At 46.0% G+C, this 19,576-nt stretch overlaps 1 protein-coding gene across 6 annotated transcripts in view; it reads left to right on the forward strand.

Annotated features, from left to right (window-relative positions):
• The window catches only part of LOC311426264 (ras GTPase-activating protein 1), a 138,075-nt gene that overhangs the window by 42,123 nt on the left and 76,376 nt on the right, over positions 1-19,576 (forward strand). For all 6 annotated transcript variants that reach the window (XR_014686646.1, XM_084502501.1, XM_084502502.1 and 3 more), the window contains exon 4: positions 17,707-17,777. Coding sequence is in view for 5 of the 6 variants with exons in the window: in XM_084502501.1 (XP_084358627.1) it covers positions 17,707-17,777 (71 nt within the window). In the remaining variant the exon portion in view is untranslated. The remainder of the gene's footprint in view (positions 1-17,706; positions 17,778-19,576) is intronic.

Genomic DNA, 19,576 nt, shown 5'->3' on the forward strand with positions numbered 1-19,576 from the left:
AACCAATTTGTATTATCTGGCCAGATATGGCTTGAAGTTCAGCCATTTTTAGAGAATCATTCCAACTCCATTCATCTTTCAAAAATATTTTGTTTCCCTGTAGAAATAAGGTAGATAGATTTAGACCCCTTTTGTTCTGAGGTGTTCCAATGATTGCGCTGTACCGTGATAATGCATGATTCCAAGGATCATCATAAGGTGCTATGGTGTCACTGGGTATATTTCTAATTCCATACTGCAGTATATCGAATGTAATGTATGGAGTTAGGTCAGGTGGTGTAGTTGGATCAGGTTCAACCACATCTATTTTGAATCTAAATAGTAGTCCTGTACACCGTGACTGCGACAGGCCTGAACCTGGGCACTGTTGTTGCCATATACAAGTTACAATAGTGGGTCCTGTCAGGGTAAAATTATACCAACAATCCCACTCATCTGTAGTACAGGACTTTGTTGTCACTTGGTTTCCAGATATTGTTATTAATGTGGCTTTCTTGTTGTAGTGGTTTTACTCAGGTGGGCAGCCGAGCTCCACCACAACCGCTCTCTCACTCCCCCTCTCCTCAAAGAGGAAGGGGGAGAAAATACAACACAGAGAACTCGAGGTTTGAGATGAGAAAGGTTTAATTAAAGGGAAAGGGAATGGGGAGGAAAAAAAGAAACAATCAGTCCGCGCGGAAGCACAGAGAGAGGGAAAAAAATTATTCTCTACTTCCCATCAATGAGCGGTGTTCGGCCACGTCCTGGGAAGCAGGGCCTCAAAACGCGTAGTGGTTGTTCAGGAGGAACAGCCCCCTCCCACACGAGATCCCCCCCTTTTTATTGCTGAGTGTGACATCAGGTGTTATTCTGTGATTCTGTGATTCTGTGTTATGGAATATCCCTTTGGTTGCTTTAGGTCAACTGCCCCGGCAATGTCCCCTCCCCATCACTTGCCCACCCCCAGCCTGCTGGCTCTTGGGGGCTTGGAAGGAGTCCTGATGCTGTGCCAGCACTACGCAGCAATAGACACAACACTGGAGTGATATCAGTGCTGTTCCAGCTATGAGTGCAGAGTACGGCACTGTGTGGGCTGCTGCAGGGAAAAGGTGACTCCAGCTCAGACAGACCCAACACAATTTCCATCCCTTATTCCATAACATTTGTGTCACAATCAGGTACAGTTTAGTATATAGATGTTCTCATCACCATTGTTTTCTGTCCATTGAAGCATTTATATGTCTGTACTTCTCTTTATTCTATAGGTCTTTTCCCAAAATGCTCATAAAAACTGTTGATGGTTTCAGCTTCATCTGTCAAAGTGGTCACTCAGGGCAGGCGAAGTTGGTTTTCTTGACACCAGCACCAGCTTAGCTCATATCAATGTTGTACTTGCCCGGTTCCTTGCAAAGTTGGCCTGTCATTGGTTCTGCAGTGTCCTCCTACAACACATAACTTGGATGACAGATTAGTTTTCTCCTAGTGTTAAATCTCCTTGAGGCACTGTCGTGGTTCCGCTCGAGTGGGCAGCCGAGCTCCACCACAGCCGCTCTCTCACTCCCCCTCCTCAAAGAGGAACGGGGATAAAAAATGTGAAAAGGGCTCAAGGGTTGAGATAAGGACGAGAAAATCACGCAATAATTATTGTAACGGGCAAAACAGACTCAGCATAAGAAGATAGTAAGATTTATTGCTCATTACTAACAAGCTAGAGAAGTGAGAAACAAAGGAAAGAAACCAAAAGCACCTTCCCCCCCCATCCACCCTCTTCCACCTCCTCCCCCCGAGCAGCGCAGGGGAACGGGGGAATGGGGGTTATGGTCAGTCTACAGCACTTCTTCTCTGCCGCTCCTTCTCGGTCACTCTCGTCCCCTGTGCTGTGGGGTCCCACCCACGGGATGCAGTCCTTGATGAACTGATCCAGTGTGGGCTTCCCACAGGCAGCAGCTCTTCCAGAACTGCTCCAGATATGGGTCCGTACCACGGGGTCCATCCCTCAGGAGAAAACTGCTCCAACCTGGCTCCCCTACGGGCAGCAGCTCCTGCCAGGTCACCTGCTCCTGCGTGGGCTCCTCTCCACGGGCTACAGGTCCGGTCTCGAATCTGCTCCGACAGGGGTCTTCCACAGGCGGCAGCCTCCATCGGTGCAGGGTCACCTGCTCCACCGTGGTACAGGCACACACTTGATATCCCCATTCTTTTGCATTACCCACCAGGTATACCCTGGTCCTTGGGCAAAGACAATCCCACAAGTGGGTTTGCCTTTTCCCATGGCAGGGGCAACCCACACTGCCTTCCCCATCCACTTCCCCACATGCACTACAGGGACTTTAGCTTCTCCCACAGTGTGTAGGGGTTTTGTTTCAGCAGGACCAGGATGGCTTTCAGACCCCCTGTTGTTAAGTAGCCAAGTGGCCTCTGGTAGATTTATATCACAATATTTCCACGTCCCAGCACCCAATGCTCGCAGCATAGTTTTTAACAGTCCATTGTACCTCTCAACCTTCCCAGAGGCTTGTGGTTGATAAGGGATGTGATACACCCATTCAATGCCATGTCTCTTGGCCCAGGAAATGAACAAATTGTTTCGGAAGTGACTCCCATTGTCGGACTCTATTCTTTCTGGTGTACGATGTCGCCACAGCACTTGTCTTTCCAGGCCCAAGATAGTGTTTCGGGCCGTGGCATGGTTTACTGGATATGTTTCCAGCCACCCAGTAGTTGCTTCTACCATGGTGAGTATGTACCGTTTGCCTTGGCGGGTTTATGGGAGTGTGGTGGTTTTACCGTGCTGGGCAGCTAAACCCCACAACCGCTCTCTCACTCCCCCTCCTTTAGATAAGGAGGGGGAGAAGTAAAGCAAAGAACAACTCACGGGTTGAGATAAGGATAATTTAATTAAAGGGAAATAATTATAATAATTAAATAAAGACTACCATGAACTAAACAATTTAACTAAGGGGAAATAAAAGGGAAAGGGGAAAAAGGGAGGAAAACAAACAAACAATGGAAGTGCAGAGGAAAGAAATTACTCTCTACTTCCCACAAATGAGCGATGATTGACCACGTCCTTGAAGCAAGGCCTCAACGCACGCAGCCGGTGTTCGAGAGGAGGACCGACGTCTTCTCAACGAGAGCCCACCCCTCCCCTCTTCTTCCTGTTTCCACCTTTTATTGCTGAGTGTGACACCGCATGGTATGGAATATCCCTTTGATTGGTTTAGGTCAGCTGCCCTAGTGATGTTTCTCTCCTCACTTTTTTGCCCACCCCCTAGGAGGGTTAGAGAAAGGCCCAATGCTGTGCCACTGCTGCTCAGCAGTAGACACAACACTGGTGTGATAACACTGCTGTTCCAGCTACAAGTACAGAGTACGGCACTGAATGGGCTGCTGCCGGGAAAGTTAACATTCCAGCCAGACCCAGTACAACTTCCACCCCTTATTCCATAACATTTGTGTCACACTCAGATCCCCATACTTTAGCATACAAGCATTCTCATCATTATCCCTTGTCCTTTAACAGGACAAGGATTTAACAGGACAGGATTAATAGGCAGATGTATCTTTTCATTCCATAGGTCTTTCTTGGAAAATGTTCATAAGAACTGTTGATGATTAGGTCTTCATCTGCCAAAGTGGCCACTCAAGGCAGGCGGAGTTGGATGTCTGGACACCAGCACCAGCTTAGCTCAAGTCCTTGTTGCACTGCCCGGCTCCTTGCAAAGTTGACCTGTCGTTGATCCTACAGCATCTTCCTACAACATACAACTTAGATTATAGATTAGTTTTCTCTCAATGTCAAATCTCCTTGAGGCACACACTTGATATCCCCATTCTTTTGCATGACCCACCAGGTATACCCTGGTCCTTGGGCGAAGACAATCCCACGAGTGGGTTTGCCTTTTCCCGAGGCAGGAGCAACCCACACTGCCTTCCCCATCCACCTTCCTATATGCACTACGGGAACCTTAGCTCCTTTCACAGTGTGTAGGGGTTTTGTTTCGGCAGGACCAGCACGGCTGTCAGACCCCCTATTGTTAACTAGCCAAGTGGCTTCTGGTAGATTTGTGTCCCATTGTTTCCACGTCCCAGCACCTAATGCTCGTAACATAGTCTTTAACAGTCCATTGTACCTCTCAACCTTCCCAGAGGCTTGTGGGTGGTAAGGGATGTGGTACACCCACTCAATACCATGCCTCTTTGCCCAGGAGGTAACAAGATTGTTTCGGAAATGACTCCCATTGTCAGACTCAATTCTCTCTGGTGTACCATGACGCCACAATACTTGTCTTTCCAAGCCCAAGATAGTGTTTCGGGCTGTGGCATGGTTTACAGGGTATGTTTCCAGCCACCCAGTAGTTGCTTCTACCATGGTGAGTATGTACCGTTTGCCTTGGCGAGTTTTTGGGAGTGGTCCGATATAGTCAATTTGCCAGGCCTCACCATATTGAAACCCTAACCATCTCCCCCTGTTCCAGGGAGATTTTACCTTCATGGCTTTCTTGATTGCAGCACAGGTCTCACACTCATGGGTAACCTGTGTGATGGCCTCAATGGTCAAGTCCACCCCTCGATCACGAGCCCATCTGTAAGTGGCATCCCTCCCCAGATGTCCTGATGTTTCATGGGCCCATCGAGCTACAAACAGCTCACCCTTACGTTCCCAGTCTAGGTCCACCTGAGCCACTTCAATTTTCGAAGCTCGATCCACTTCTTTGTTGTTCTGATGTTCTTCAGTAGTGCGACTCTTGGGCATGTGGGCATCTACATGACGTACTTTAACATCCAGGTTTTCTACCCGGGCAGCAATATCTTGCCACAGGGTAGCAGCCCAGATAGGCTTACCTCTGCACTGCCAGTTGTTCTGTTTCCATTGTCGCAGCCACCCCCACAGAGCATTTGCCACCATCCATGAGTCAGTGTAGAGATACAGTACCGGCCAATTTTCTCTTTCGGCGATATCTAGGGCCAGTTGTATAGCTTTCACTTCTGCATACTGACTCAACTCACCTTCCCCTTCCATGGCCTCCACAACTTGTTGTGTGGGACTCCACACAGCAGCTTTCCACTTCCGATGGCTCCCTACCACACAGCAGGATCCGTCAGTGAACAACACATACTGTTTTCTGTCTTCTGGCAACTCATTGTATGGTGGTGCCTTTTCAGCACGAGTTACTTCTTCTGTCAGTGCTCTGAAATCCCTGCCCTCTGGCCAGTCCATAATCTCTTCCAGGATTCCCGGGCGGTTGGGTTTCCCCATTCAAGCCCGCTGTGTAATTAACGCTACCCATTTACTCCACGTAGCATCGGTTGCATGATGTGTAGTGGGGATTTTCTCTTTGAACATCCAATGTAACACAGGTAGCCGTGGGGCCAAGAGAAGTTGTGCTTCTGTACCAACAACTTCTGAAGCGGCTCGAATCCCCTCATATGCTGTTAATATTTCCTTTTCAGTTGGGGTGTAATTGGCTTCTGATCCTTGATAGCCCCGGCTCCAGAACCCCAGAGGTCGGCCTCGAGTTTCTCCTGGGGTCTTCTGCCAGAGGCTCCAGGTGAGCCCATGCTCCCCAGCTGCAGTGTACAGTATGTTTTGCACAGCTGGTCCAGTACGGACAGGCCCAAGGGCTACTGCACGAGCTATTTCTTGTTTGAGTTGTTCAAAGGCCTGTTGTTGCTCAGGGCCCCACTCAAAAGAGTTTCTCTTTCGAGTCACTCGATATAGAGGACTCACAAGCTGACTATAGCCTGGCACATGCATTCTCCAGAATCCCACAAGGCCTAGGAAAGCTTGTGTTTCTTTTTTGCTAGTTGGCGGAGACATAACCGTTACTTTGTTGATCACATCCGTCGGAATGTGGCGACATCCATCCTGCCATTTTACCCCCAAGAACTGGATTTCCTGCGCAGGTCCCTTGACCTTATTCTGTTTAATGGCAAAACCAGCTTTCAGGAGAATTTGGATTACTTTCTTCCCTTTCTCAAAAACATCTTCTGCTGTGTTACCCCATACGATGATATCATCGATGTACTGCAGGTGTTCAGGAGCGTTCCCCTGTTCCAGTGTCGTCTGGATCAGCCCATGGCAAATGGTAGGGCTGTGTTTCCACCCCTGGGGCAGTCGATTCCAAGTATACTGAATGCCCCTCCAAGTGAAAGCAAACTGTGGCCTGCATGCTGCTGCTAGAGGGATAGAGAAAAATGCATTAGCAATATCGATTGTGGCATACCACTTGGCTGCCTTTGACTCTAGTTCGTACTGGAGTTCTAGCATGTCTGGCACTGCTGCACTTAGTGGTGGTGTGACTTCATTCAGGCCTCGATAGTCCACTGTTAGTCTCCACTCGCCATTGGACTTCCGCACTGGCCATATAGGACTGTTAAAAGGTGAATGAGTCTTGCTGATCACTCCTTGGCTCTCCAGATGGTGAACTAACTCATGGATAGGAATCAGGGAGTCTCGGTTGGTGCGATATTGCCGCCGGTGCACAGTTGTAGTCGCAATTGGCACTTGCTGTTCTTCAATCCTCAGCAATCCTACAGCAGAAGGGTCTTGTGAGAGACCAGGCAGGGTAGACAGATGCTTAATCTTCTCTGTGCTCAAGGCAGCTATGCCAAAAGCCCACTGGTACCCTTTTGGATCCTTGAAGTACCCTTTCCTGAGGTAGTCTATGCCAAGGATGCACGGAGCCTCTGGGCCAGTCACGATGGGGTGCTTTTGCCACTCATTCCCAGTTAGACTCACTTCAGCTTCCAATATGGTTAGCTCTTGGGATCCCCCCGTCACTCCGGAGATAGAGATGGGTTCTGCCCCTTGGTGGCCTGACGGCATTAGGGTACACTGTGCGCCTGTGTCCACTAAAGCTTTATATTTTTGCGGTTCCGGTGTGCCAGGCCATCGAATCCACACAGTCCAATAAATCCGGTTGTCCCTCTCCTCTACCTGGCCAGAGGCAGGGCCCCACTAGTCCTGGTCAGAGTATCTATCAATTAATTCTTCCACATGTGAAGCAGAAGTCACTTCGTCAGGGTCAGGAGTAATACTATTCCTTCTACTTCCTCTGGGGGACTGTTCAACAGAAACTGGGGCAGCAATCCTCCTAGGGGCCCTTTTTGTTGCTGCTGTATCTTTCCGTAGCTCACGTACCCGAGCAGCTAGGGCCAAGGTCGGTTCACCGTCCCACTTCCTCATATCTTCCCCGTGGTCACGTAAATAAAACCACAAGGTACCTCACGGTGTGCATCCTGGATTCTCCCTTGTTTGAGCCGGAGACTGCTGGCGCTTGATGGCCGAAAGATTTTTCCGTTTAGGTGAGGACGAAGCTATGTGTTCATCTAACCATTGGAACAGTCTCTCCACAGCTGAAATGCAGTCCCGTACTGGGGCAGAGAGATTTTCTTCATATTTATGAAGTTGATTGGACACGTTGTCTACAGTTGGCCCCATCCCCTCCTCCCAACCCATTGCTGCCAGTGTGCTGACATGTGTTGGGGGTGCAGCCCGTACAAACTTCCGCCACATGGACATTGTGCATTGGGCTTCATCAGGGTCTTTAGGTGCCTGGGCATTGTTTAAATCACTATAAAGCATCTCCAGCACAGCTAATTCCTGCAGCTGCTGGAGGCCCTTATCCATAGTGGTCCATTTGCTTACTTGGTATACAATATCCTCTTTGTGGGGATACCTTTCTTTCACAGCTGTTAGGATTCCAGAGGCTGATAACCTGTGCCTCTCTCCCAATTACTCTATCAATGAGCCTTTCTCTAGAGAGGGATCCCAGCTGCTTGGCTTCATTGCCTTCTAGCTGTTGGGTATTGGCCCCACTATCCCAGCATCGAAGCAGCTGAGTGAGGATGTGCTCACCTGGATGACGACTGAAGTCTTTTCGTATTTCTCGCAGCTCACTCAAGGATAGAGACCGAGTAGTTTCTGATTCATCTATGATTTCAGTCTCCGTGATGTTGCCGTGATGACGCTGCTTTAGAGCTGCCTGCCTTTTCCTCTTCTCCCTCATCCGTAGGAGGAGCTTCTTCCCTTACTAAACGACCTGATCTCCGTTTCCACTGTTTTGTCTTTACTATAGGGGCGACTGATACTATAGATGGTCGGTATTCTGGGGTGGTCACAGTGTGTGCTGTCTCATCATCAAATTCAGGAACCTCCCTATCCCCTTGAGGGTGCTGGGCAATGTTAATTGACATCTGATAGGCGTAAGCCAGAGCCCAGCAGAGTGCAGCAAGCTGGTGGAGTTCTCTAGTATTGCCAGGGTCAGGGCATACATTTTTCAAACATTCTACCAGTTTTCTTGGATTTTGTACTTGTTCAGGGGTGAAATTTAGAACCATTGGAGGAGAAAACCGTGATAGGTACCTGCCCAAATCCCCCCCCACACCTTGCCACCCACAACTACTTTGTCGGGGGACAGGTCCTTGGATAATATTCTTAATAAATTGCTTTACCTTGGGGAAGAAGACAAACACTAGACCTAGTAATAGGAGGATAATATCTGACCAGGGGTATCCAAGATACTGAAAAGCTGCTGTAATTAGCCCACAGGGAGAAAAGTAGAAGGCACCACCCCCGATATTATTCACTGATTGACTGCTAGGGGCAAAAAAGAAGGCTCTGTAATTCTTAATATTTTCAATAAGATAATCTCCATGAGAACAGGAGGATAACAATGCCGGGCCTGAATACCAAACAAAACTGAAGGCCAGTATGTTACAGCACAACATGATAAAAAAAAACAAGCACAGACTTCAACACTTTCTCCGATCGGATGTAAAGGAAAAAAGAAAACAGAGTGGACTACATACAACATAGCCACACAGAAAAGTATTACCAGAAAACCGAACATTATGACTACCGACATGTTAGTTGTCAATACTTCAACCAATGCTATTGTTATCTCAACCCTCGAGCCCCACGTTGGGCGCCAAAAAGGACTGTGGTGGTTTTACTCAGGTAGGCAGCTGAGCTCCACCACAACCGCTCTCTCACTCCCCCTCTCCTCAAAGAGGAAAGGGGAGAAAATACAACACAGAGAACTCGAGGTTTGAGATGAGAAAGGTTTAATTAAAGGGAAAGGGAATGGGGAGGAAAAAAAGAAACAAAAGAAACAATCAGTCCGCGCGGAAGCACAGAGAGAGGAAAAAAAAATTATTCTCTACTTCCCATCAACGAGCGGTGTTCGGCCACGTCCTGGGAAGCAGGGCCTCAAAACGCGTAGTGGTTGTTCAGGAGGAACAGCCCCCCCCCCCCCCAACGAGATCCCCCCCTTTTTATTGCTGAGTGTGACATCAGGTGTTATGGAATATCCCTTTGGTTGGTTTAGGTCAGCTGCCCCGGCAATGTCCCCTCCCCATCACTTGCCCACCCCCAGCCTGCTGGCTCTTGGGGGCTTGGAAGGAGTCCTGATGCTGTGCCAGCACTACGCAGCAATAGACACAACACTGGAGTGATATCAGTGCTGTTCCAGCTATGAGTGCAGAGTACGGCACTGTGTGGGCTGCTGCAGGGAAAAGGTGACTCCAGCTCAGACAGACCCAACACATTCTACACCCCACCCGGATTTCTTCTCCTGTCCTTCCTTTTAGGAGTGGAAGCCATCTCTCATCCCAGCCCCACTCGTGTCTCGAAAACACCTCAGTTCCATGCATAACCACTGTAGCTAAGTTTAATTTTTCCTTTAAGGCTTGCGTTCCCCAAATCCCAGTGTATTTAACATAGGCTTGGGACCACAGCCATCCTAGGTCTCCTTGGCTGTAAACCAGAAGTGATTGCATCAAGGTCAGGGTGGAGCATAGTATTATTAATCCAAACTGTTGATTCATCATCTTCCAGCTGTCCATATACAGTTCGCTCAGGGTTCCTGTAAACATAAAAAGAAAGAAAATATGCTCGGTTTTATTCAACCGGCAGGGTTAGAAAGAAGGTGATATCCACCGGGTGCTGATCCGGTGTATTTTTCCTGAACAATCTTTAGCTTCCCATGCATAGGTATTTTTGGGAGTAGTTAGTATCATGGGTACTATTCCAATCTGAGTCATTCTTACCAGCACAGGCTGTCCAGGAGAAAATCCTACAGGGTGCTTTTCTATTTTAGTATGATGCTTTTCTATTTCAGTATAGTGCTTTGGAGTGATTGTGGTAGAGGATGCGCAGAAGGCTTTCATTTTGGGGTAGCCATCTCCACTCCATCTATTATTCAATTGATAGATGGCGTCATGTAACCGCAAATGCCATCCAGATTCATGAGTATTTGCGAAACGCTTGACCAATCCATTAGTGCGTTCCACAATACCATTCGCTTGAGGATAATAGGGGGTGTGGAATACCCATCAGATCCCTTCCTCTCTGGCCCAGTCTTGTACCACTGCAGCTGTAAAATGTGAGCCATTATCACTTTGAATTTCCTCAGGTAGGGGGAGTGTGCTAAACCATCCTTTTAGTCCCTTTACTGTGTTTTCCCCAGTAGCTGATGCAAAAGCAGCAGCCATAGTGAGGCCAGATATTACCTCTACTCCTACTAGAACATACTTCTTCCCCCCTGATGATCGCAATGGGCCGATGTAATCAATCTGCCAGGAGTGCCACAATGTTTTCCTGTCCTGAATGTGCAAAGGAGGTGCCTTACTCGGATGGTCCCTGTTAAGTCGTAAGCGACATTGGGAACAGGCAGTCACCACCTGTTCACACAGCTTGACTGATACAGGCCATCCTCGAGCTATACCTTCCCAGTATAAGTCAGCCCGTCCGGTGTGGCCACGCTTAACATGTAACCATTCGAGCAACCGTTCCCACTCTTGGTTATCATTAGTGACATCAATTTGTCGCAACCGTGTGAGGCTATCTACCTGCTGATTGAATTGGGCAGCTACAGTGTTTGACTGATCATGTCCTTTTACCCATCCTAGATGTAGTGTTCGCTGCTTTCCTATCTCTAACAGTTGTTTCCAACTTTCAGTTTGCCAGACTGGAACTCTATTTACCTGCCAATCATTAACTGCCCAGTGACCGATCCACTCGGTAGCTCCTTTAAAAACAGCATATAAGTCAGTATAGATATGGGTAGCACCATGTTGTGCGGCTAATAAAACTGCTCTGAGTTCCCCTACCTGTGCACTGCCTTCACCGGTTTCAATCAGTTTCTCTCCTGTTGCTACTTCCAGTGCCACAGCCTTGTATTTCCACTTATTGTTTTCCCTATGAGACGAGGCATCTGTAAACCACACTCCTGTAAGATCATTGTCTTCCTTTAGAGGAGGTGCTTCCTGGATCGGGGATGGTTTGGTCGGTGGAGGCTGAAACAGGAGGGTACTATCCTTTTGTAGTTTGGATATTTTAGTATTACCCTCAGTGATTGGCATAATCTCATTAATACCTTCTAGATAGGCGTACCATTTATGAACCGTAGGTTTCTGAGCAATGCCAGCAGGTGGTATTGTTCCTTTACGGACAACATACAGGATACGGAAAGGTCCTCGGACGATCACATTCTGTTTTCTCCTTAATTGCTCTGTCTGTTTCAGTGCTTGCACTAGAGACAATAATCCCTTCTCAAGATCCAAATATCTCCTTTCAGTATCACTGAAAGAGTGGGAGCTGAATTCTAGTGGTCTCTCGGGTCCCTCTGGCCCCCTTTGCCATAAGTTACAATGAGAGCCATGTTCACTGAACCCCCATTCCACATGGATAGGGTCAGTAGGGTGTATGGGGCCAAGCTGTTGGAACAACCTCAATTCCTTTATTAATAATTCTATTGCATTAGTATGCTGTTCAGTCCACTCCCATGATTTTCCTTTCCTAAGCAAGTTATACAGAGGACGCACAATGATAGCAAAACCTGGAATATGTTTACGCCAATAACTTAAAGCACCCAATACTTGTTGTAATTCCTTTACACTAGAAGGTCTTTGTCCATGTTCTATTTTTTCCAGCGTGTCCTGAGGAATAGAGGCAGCTCCATTAACCCACCATACTCCCAGGAATTTAACTTCCTGTGCAGGCCCTTGGTACTTTGAGTCAGGGATTTCCAGTCCTAAATCGGTCAGTGTCTTCCGGATATTTTCCACTGTGTCTCTTACACTTTCCTGATCCTTTCCCCCTATCAGGATATCATCTATATACTGATATACTGTGTTATCCGGTGGAATAGGAATCTCTGCTAGAATTTTAGCCAAAGTATTGTGGGCAATTGTGGGAGAATGCTTGTATCCTTGTGGGAGCCTATTAAAAGTATATTGGATTCCTTTCCAGGTGAAAGCAAACTGAGCTTTGTCCTGCTCAAGGAGAGGAATCATAAAAAACATATCTTTGACATCCAAAGCAGCCATCCAAGGATGGGCAGCGCCTTGTATTAATGTCACTATTTCTGCAATGTTTGGGACTGCAGCAGTTAAAGGTGCGGTGTTAGCATTTAACTGTCTGTAGTCCACGGTGAAGCGCCATTGCCCAGTTGGTTTCTTTACTAGCCACACTGGTGAATTTCAAGGTGAATGGGTCCTTTTAATAATGCCTCTTTCTTCCAATTCTGTTACCACCCCGTCAATCCCCATAAGTGCTGCTGCTGGCAACGGATATTGCCGAACATTAGTAATTTTAGAGGGAGGTAAGGGTATAGATGTTTGTAGCAGGCTCAGTTTCACTGTGTCCGAATCCCTCTTATATGTCGTGAAACTCCACACAGTTCCATCAGGGAGTTTCCACATATGACCACGCAGCACGTCAAATCCTAAAATATTAGTATATGCAGCACCAACTAATACTTCGGCTCTGGTTAATTTTTGTTCCTCTGGCAGCCAGAGTGAAATTTTTGCAGTAGGGCATTGTTTTTCCACACCATCGATTCCTGTAAATTTAACCCTGCGTCGACCAGTTGTTATGCCCAGGGTCTGTGCGGTCTCATGTGTAATTACTGACATTTGGGCCCCAGTGTCAATAAGAAAATTTACTAATATTTTTCGGGGTCCAACAGGAATGGCAATGATAGGGTCAGAGTGTTCGTTAGAGAGCCATTGAATTGCTAATACCCACTGAGCAGGGTGGCTCACTGCCCTCCCCGGGGATAGGAGTTTTTTTGCTGAGATTCTGTTTTGTCAATTAAGCTTGGTGCCGAAGGTGTACATTCTTTATGGACGGGATTTTTTCCTGTTAGGCAATTCCCTCCATCTGGAATATTTTTCTTACCCAGAGATTGGACTAATGTACGGAGGTCGTCTACAGAGGCACCACGCAGGAGTGGTCAGGATGCACCCAAAGCTAGGGCCTTACACCAGAGCTCATCCCGTTCTTTATTAAATTTGAACCTGTTTTTAAAATTGGGGTATCTGGGATTTTTAGTGTGGATTTGGCGGACTCGCCGAGAGTGATCTTGGGACTTAATACTGGATGAATTAATCCAGCCCATTCGGCGTCCGTATTTATCTAGGTCTTGGACAAATTCACTCCATGTGGGAATAGGAGAGTTTGGATTCCGCCTACGACCACGATCACCTTCCCTACAAGGAGCTTGTACACGATCTTGGGTGTTTGCTACAAACATCTTAAGACAATCAGGGAGTCCACGGATGAGAGGGGTTAATCAAACCGGATCAATAGGAGCTAACATAGGGGATTTCCTAAATTCATCTCTTTCATATATCGCCTGAATGCAGGCTGCTTTCTGTACTGCTACAGCCAGGTCAGAATAGCCTGTGGCTCTAATTTCCAGGGGTTCCCCTATCTCCCGGGGATCTATACCACCTGCCCAGTATGCTGCCCGTGCAGTGATAGAGTAACTATGGTCTCCTGGTGTGGTAGTTAAAAACACTCCAGGTCCCCAAAAGCCACCTGCTTCTTCCTCACTCAACATAATTCGATCTCCTCCTTCAAGAGAAACTCGCCACACATACTCAACTTCCGATTCCCCTGACCGCCTTGAGAACTTCTCCTGTATTTTAACCAACTTTGCCGGTGGCCATGGAATCGTTCGCACAGTAGTGCGAATTTCCTCAGTATCATCAATGGCAGTCTCAGTCTTAACCAAAGGTCTCAAGGGAATCGATTGAGGTTTAGAATCATCAATCTCTTGGACATCGTCATCACTGTCAAACCAGATATCACCATCCCAGCTTTCAGGGTCTGCATTATACAACAATCTACAAATCTGCTTGACCGGAGCATAAGGCTGTACTTTATTTAACAGATGACTAACCCTCTCCAGCAATTGTTTAAGATAATTATTTTCACTCACTAGTTTATCCACTCTGACTCCTACTGTTTTTCCTGTCTCCCTTTCAAAGGCCAATGATGACTTCAATACCTCATTCTCTGATTTCAAAGCAGTATGTTCCGCATCAGAGATCAGTTTGGGAGCAGGAGTTTCCTTAGCTTCTTGCTGAGCACAAGTCAAACAGGCTCCTAACACAGCACAAATCGCACCTTTACCCTTTCTTTGACCGATCTTTCGTGAAGCCTGACACTGCTCAATGCACTCTACCACTTTCTCCTCATCTTTCCAGAACTTTTGGGCCCACTCTTTCCCCATTTGGGAAGGGGCACATTTGTATTTTTGCAGCAGTTTATCCATAGAAATCCTGCCTACTACGCCAATTTTACTGTCGCATTAAGGGCTGTAGCTGATTAACCGTTATGGGCCCGGTCGGATTCAGGGTACTGAACCAGTTGTACATTCACCAGCAACGCATTAACCGTCTGGGGGTCCGTTCAGACATTCACCAACAATGCATTAACCGTCTGGGGGTCTGGTTGGATTCAGAACACTGAACTATCACAGATAACCACCCTTACCCTAGTTGCACTTAATGAGAGCTATCACAATGCAATCAAGTATGGTTTATTACAGCAACAGATAACCAGGTTCTTTTGGATTGCCAGCGATAGTGACTGTCTGCAAAAGCAAGCTAGCATGCATGACATACACAGGTGTTACAGGTGTTACAGGTGCTACAGGTGTTACAGGTGCACGGCCTAGAAATAAATGCGTTAAAAGATCAAAGACTCTAGAGAGATTTATAAGCAAGTATTCAGATCTCACCCAAAGGCGTCCCAATGGGGGGGGAAGAGAGGCTCAGCCCGTCAACTGATCCCAGGAGTCAGGAGGTCCTAAGGATGTTGTATTTCCTCTGACGGTGGTATCTTCCCTGATATCCCCTCTCTCTTGGGCCAATTTATATTATTTTCTATCTTTTAGGTGGAGCTTGAGTGGCTCTAGTCAAGCATATCTTAGTTATGATTGGTGTAAAGTTCTCCCGTCTCCGTTTCTCTGAGAAATTTAGGGCACATGCTCAGTGAGGGGTGGTTGCACCTTGGAGGCGGGTAGCTTTTGGGATGGAGGTGTGTTTTGGTATTATAATGATATTATAATGCCTAGTTACTTCAGGCAATTACACCACAGACTCACCTGGAGCCTCTGGCAGAAAACCCCAGGAGAAACTCAAGATTAACCTCTGGGGTTCTGGAGCTGGGGCTATCGAGGATTAGAAGCCCATTACACCCAAACTGAAAAGGAAATACTAACAGCATAGGAGGGGGTTGAGATGCTTCAGAAGTTTTTGGTACAGAAACACAGCTCCTCTTGGCACCACAGCTACCTGTGTTACATTGGGTGTTCAAAGGGAAAATCCCCACTACACACCATGCAACTGATGCTATGTGGAATAAGCGGGTAGTGTTAATTACGCAGCAGGCTTGAATGGGAAAACCCAACCACACAGGAATCCTGGAAGAGATCATGGACTGGCCAGAAGAAAAACATTTTGGAGTACTGATTGAAGAGGTAACTCATGCCCAAGGAGCACCATCATATAACGAGTTGCCAGAAGACAGAAAGCAGTATGTGTTGTTCACTGACGGATCCTGCTGTGTGGTAGGGAGCCATTGGAAATGGAAATCTGCTGTGTGGAGTCCCACATGAGGAGTTGTGGAGGCCATGGAAGGGGAAGGCGAGTCGAGTCAGTATGCAGAAGTGAAAACCATCCAAATGGCCCTAGAAACAGCCAAAAGAGGAAAAGCACCAGTACTCTATCTGTGACAGGGGGATCCCTACAGCCATTATTGGAGGCTGAAGTGAGCCTAACTGGGAATGAGTGACAAAAGCACCCCACTGTGACAGTCCCAGAGGCTCCATACATCCTTGGCATAGACTACCTCAAGAGTACTTATCTCAACCTGTGTATTGTTTTTTCTTTTCTTCTTCCCCTACTCTTCTGAGGAGGGGGAGTGAGAGAGTGGTTATGGTAGAGTTCAGCTGCCTAGCAAGGTAAAAAACACCAAACTTCTCTTAATATATGGACATACTTTTAGTCTTAATAAGTCACCTCCAGCAATTATTCCACACATACTAAGTAAGTTTACAGGTGATACTAAATTAGTATTAGCTGTTGACTCCCTTGAGTATAGAGAGGTCTTTTGGTGAGATTGTGATAACTAGAGAGCTGGGCAATCATCAAGAATATGAAATTTAACAATAGCAAGTGCCAGTGTGTGCACTTTGGACAGTGGAACCCTTGATATACATCCATATTTGAGAGGCTGGAAGGCAGCCCCATGGAAAGGGATCTGGGGGTTCTGGTCGATGGCAAGTTGAATACAAGTCAAGAGTGATCCCTGGCAGCCAAAAGGACCAACTGTGTCCTAGAGTGCATCGGGCATAGTATTGCTAGCTGATCAAGGGAAATGATTGTCCCACTGTACTCTGCACTGTTACATCCTCATCTGAAGTACTGTGTGCACTTTTGGGTACCACGGTATAAGGATATAAAAACAAAGGAGGAATTTGAAGATGGTGAGAGGTATAGAGGGGAACATATTTGAGGAGTGTCTGAGGTCACTTGGTTTGTTCAGCCTAGGGTAGAAGAGACTGAGGTTAGATCTAATTGAGACCTACAGCTTTCTCACAAGGGGAAGTGGAGCGGAAGGCTCTGATCTCTTCTGGCAAGTAGCGAAAGGACCTGAGGGAATGGCATGAAGCTGCAACAGGGGAGGTTCAGGTTGGATACTGGGAAAAGGTTCTTCACTGGGAGGGTGGTCAGGCACTGGAACACGTTCCCCAGGGAAGTGGTCACAGCACTAATCCTGTCAGAGTTCAAAAAGCATTCATATAGCGCCCTCAAACATATGGTTTGATTTTTGGGTGTTTCTGAGTGGAGCCCTAAGTTGGACTTGATGATCCTTGTGGGTCCCTTTCAACTCAGGATATTCTATGATTCTATGTATCAAGCTTACATTTCAAAATATGGGTTCTTGAAATAACTGAAGTTTTTAAAAGTTGGTCGTCTTTCATTTCTCCATGCTTGAGACAACATCAGTAAATTTAAAAAAAAAAATCACCTACAAACTGTATCTTCACGTTCATCCCTCCCTCCAAGCAAAACCCAAATAAAGATGTTTCCGAATGTTAAATTTTCATAAATTTTCATTAAGTGGAAGGAAATTCTAAAGTACTCTTTCATGGGAGTTACATTATTGGTAATTAATTTTGAAGATAGCATATGTTATCTGTCATGCTACAAGGCTAGGAATGTATTGAGAGCTGTTGTAGATAACTTTAGGAATTAAACATTCCTAGCTCTTACTTTTTTGACCGTTTGAAAACTTAAAACTCACAACTGAATACAAATCTCTGTTACCAGAACTTTCCCTCTGAATAGCGTAATGTTGGGGAGAGGAATTCTACACTGGAGTGAAAGCAAAATGTAATATCTTTGCTCTCTTCTCTTAAATTGTAGCCTGTGGAGGATAGAAGGAGAGTTCGAGCAATTCTACCATACACCAAAGTGCCAGAAACTGATGAAATAAGGTATGTTTTAATAATAGGTAGAAGCAGTTGTGAAATTTTTGTTGTGTTTATGAATATTAATGATTTTAGTATATTTACTATGCAAATACTTTCCAATTGTGTCTTAGACTTAACAATGGGATGTTAAAAGTATGATAACTTTTTTTTTTTCTTGCTGGATATAGTAATAAGTTTTATTATTGATAGACTGTTTGTATTGCATTAAATTGCTAGAACTATGAAGCTTAGTTTAGAAGTAGAACATTACCAATTTCAAAGGCTTACATTTTTCTCAAAGTGGATAAGTATGTGTATTAGGGAATGCTGTGTAAAAATGTCTAGTGAGGGTTTAAAATAAATTATCTAGGCTTTTCCCTAAAAATTGCCTGCAGAAGTAACTAGTAGAAGATAAATAATTCAAGCCAAACCAACCTTGACCACCAGAAAGACAATGTGAGCACTGACTAATGAAATTAAGAATAGTATATTTAGCATCTGCTAAATAAGAAAAAAAGAGAGATGTCAAAAACAACAACAACAACAAACACAACCATTTCCATTTAGTGTTCTGATGAGACCATCTTGGTTTCACAAGATGATATGTTGGTTGAATTGGGTTCTTGTTAGGAATGCTGGCCTAAGGTATAGGCTAAGATATACAGGCCGGGGGCTAACCTGCTGGAGTGCTGCTCTGCAGAGAGGGACCTGGGAGTCCTGGTGGACAGCAGGCTGACCATGAGTCAGCAATGCGTTCTTGTAGCCAAGAAGGCCAAACTTATCCTGGGGTGCATTCGTAAGAGTGTTCCCAGCAGGACAAGGGAGGTGATCCTCTCCCTCTGCTCAGCCCTGTTGAGGCCACACCTGGAGTATTGTGTCCAGTTCTGGGATCCCCAGTACAGGAGGGACATAGAACTACTGTAGTGAGTCCAGAGGAGGGCTACTAAGATGATTGACTGGAGCACCTGTTGTATGAGGACAGGCTGAAAGAACTGGGCCTGTTTAGCCTGGAAAAGAGAAGACTGAGGGGAGACCTCATTAATGTATATAAATATCTGAGGGGAGGGTGTTGAAAGGATGGAGCCAGTCTCTTTTCAGTTGTGCTCAGTGACAGGACTTATCCTCTCTTATCCAATGCCTAGCGAGAGGATGAGGCAACAGGCACAGGAGGTTCCGGCTGAATATGAGAGGGCACTTCTTTACTGTGAGGGTGACAGAGCACTGGAACAGGTTGCCCAGAGAGGCTGTGGAGTTGCCTTCTCTGGAGATATTCAAAACCCGCTTGGATGCCATCCTGTGCAATGTGCTCAAGGCAATCCTGATCGGCAGGGGAGGTGGACTAGATGATCTTCAGAGGTCCCTTCCAGCCTTGGCCATTCTGTGATTCTATGATTCTGTAATGTATTATACTCTTGTATTGTAATGTACTTTTGAAGATTCTATGTTTTTCAGTGCATCTTGACTTAAAATTTTAATGTTATAATTGATTTTTGAAAAGCTTGAATTATTTTAGGGTTAATTTCAACCTGTTTTCCAAGCAACAAATTAGTGTACTTTGTTATAGAACTGGCCTTGCTGTTTATTGTTCATTACTGGGATTTAGATACATTAGTAGCTGAATTCATTCTAAATATTTTCATTAGGCTTTTTATTTTTTATTCTTTCTGTTCACTTTGCATTCAAATTAATGCCTTTTCTGTTACCCTCACAAATGGAAGAATGCAATAGAAAATTGCTTATAGTTTTGGATTGTACTCTAGTAGTTGATGAGCTTCAGTACCTGTCCTGGTTTTGGCTAGGATAGAATTAATTTTCCTCCTAGT

The sequence above is a fragment of the Aythya ferina genome (assembly GCF_964211825.1).
Source record: "Aythya ferina genome assembly, chromosome: W".
In the NCBI taxonomy this organism is placed as follows: Eukaryota; Metazoa; Chordata; class Aves; order Anseriformes; family Anatidae; genus Aythya; species Aythya ferina.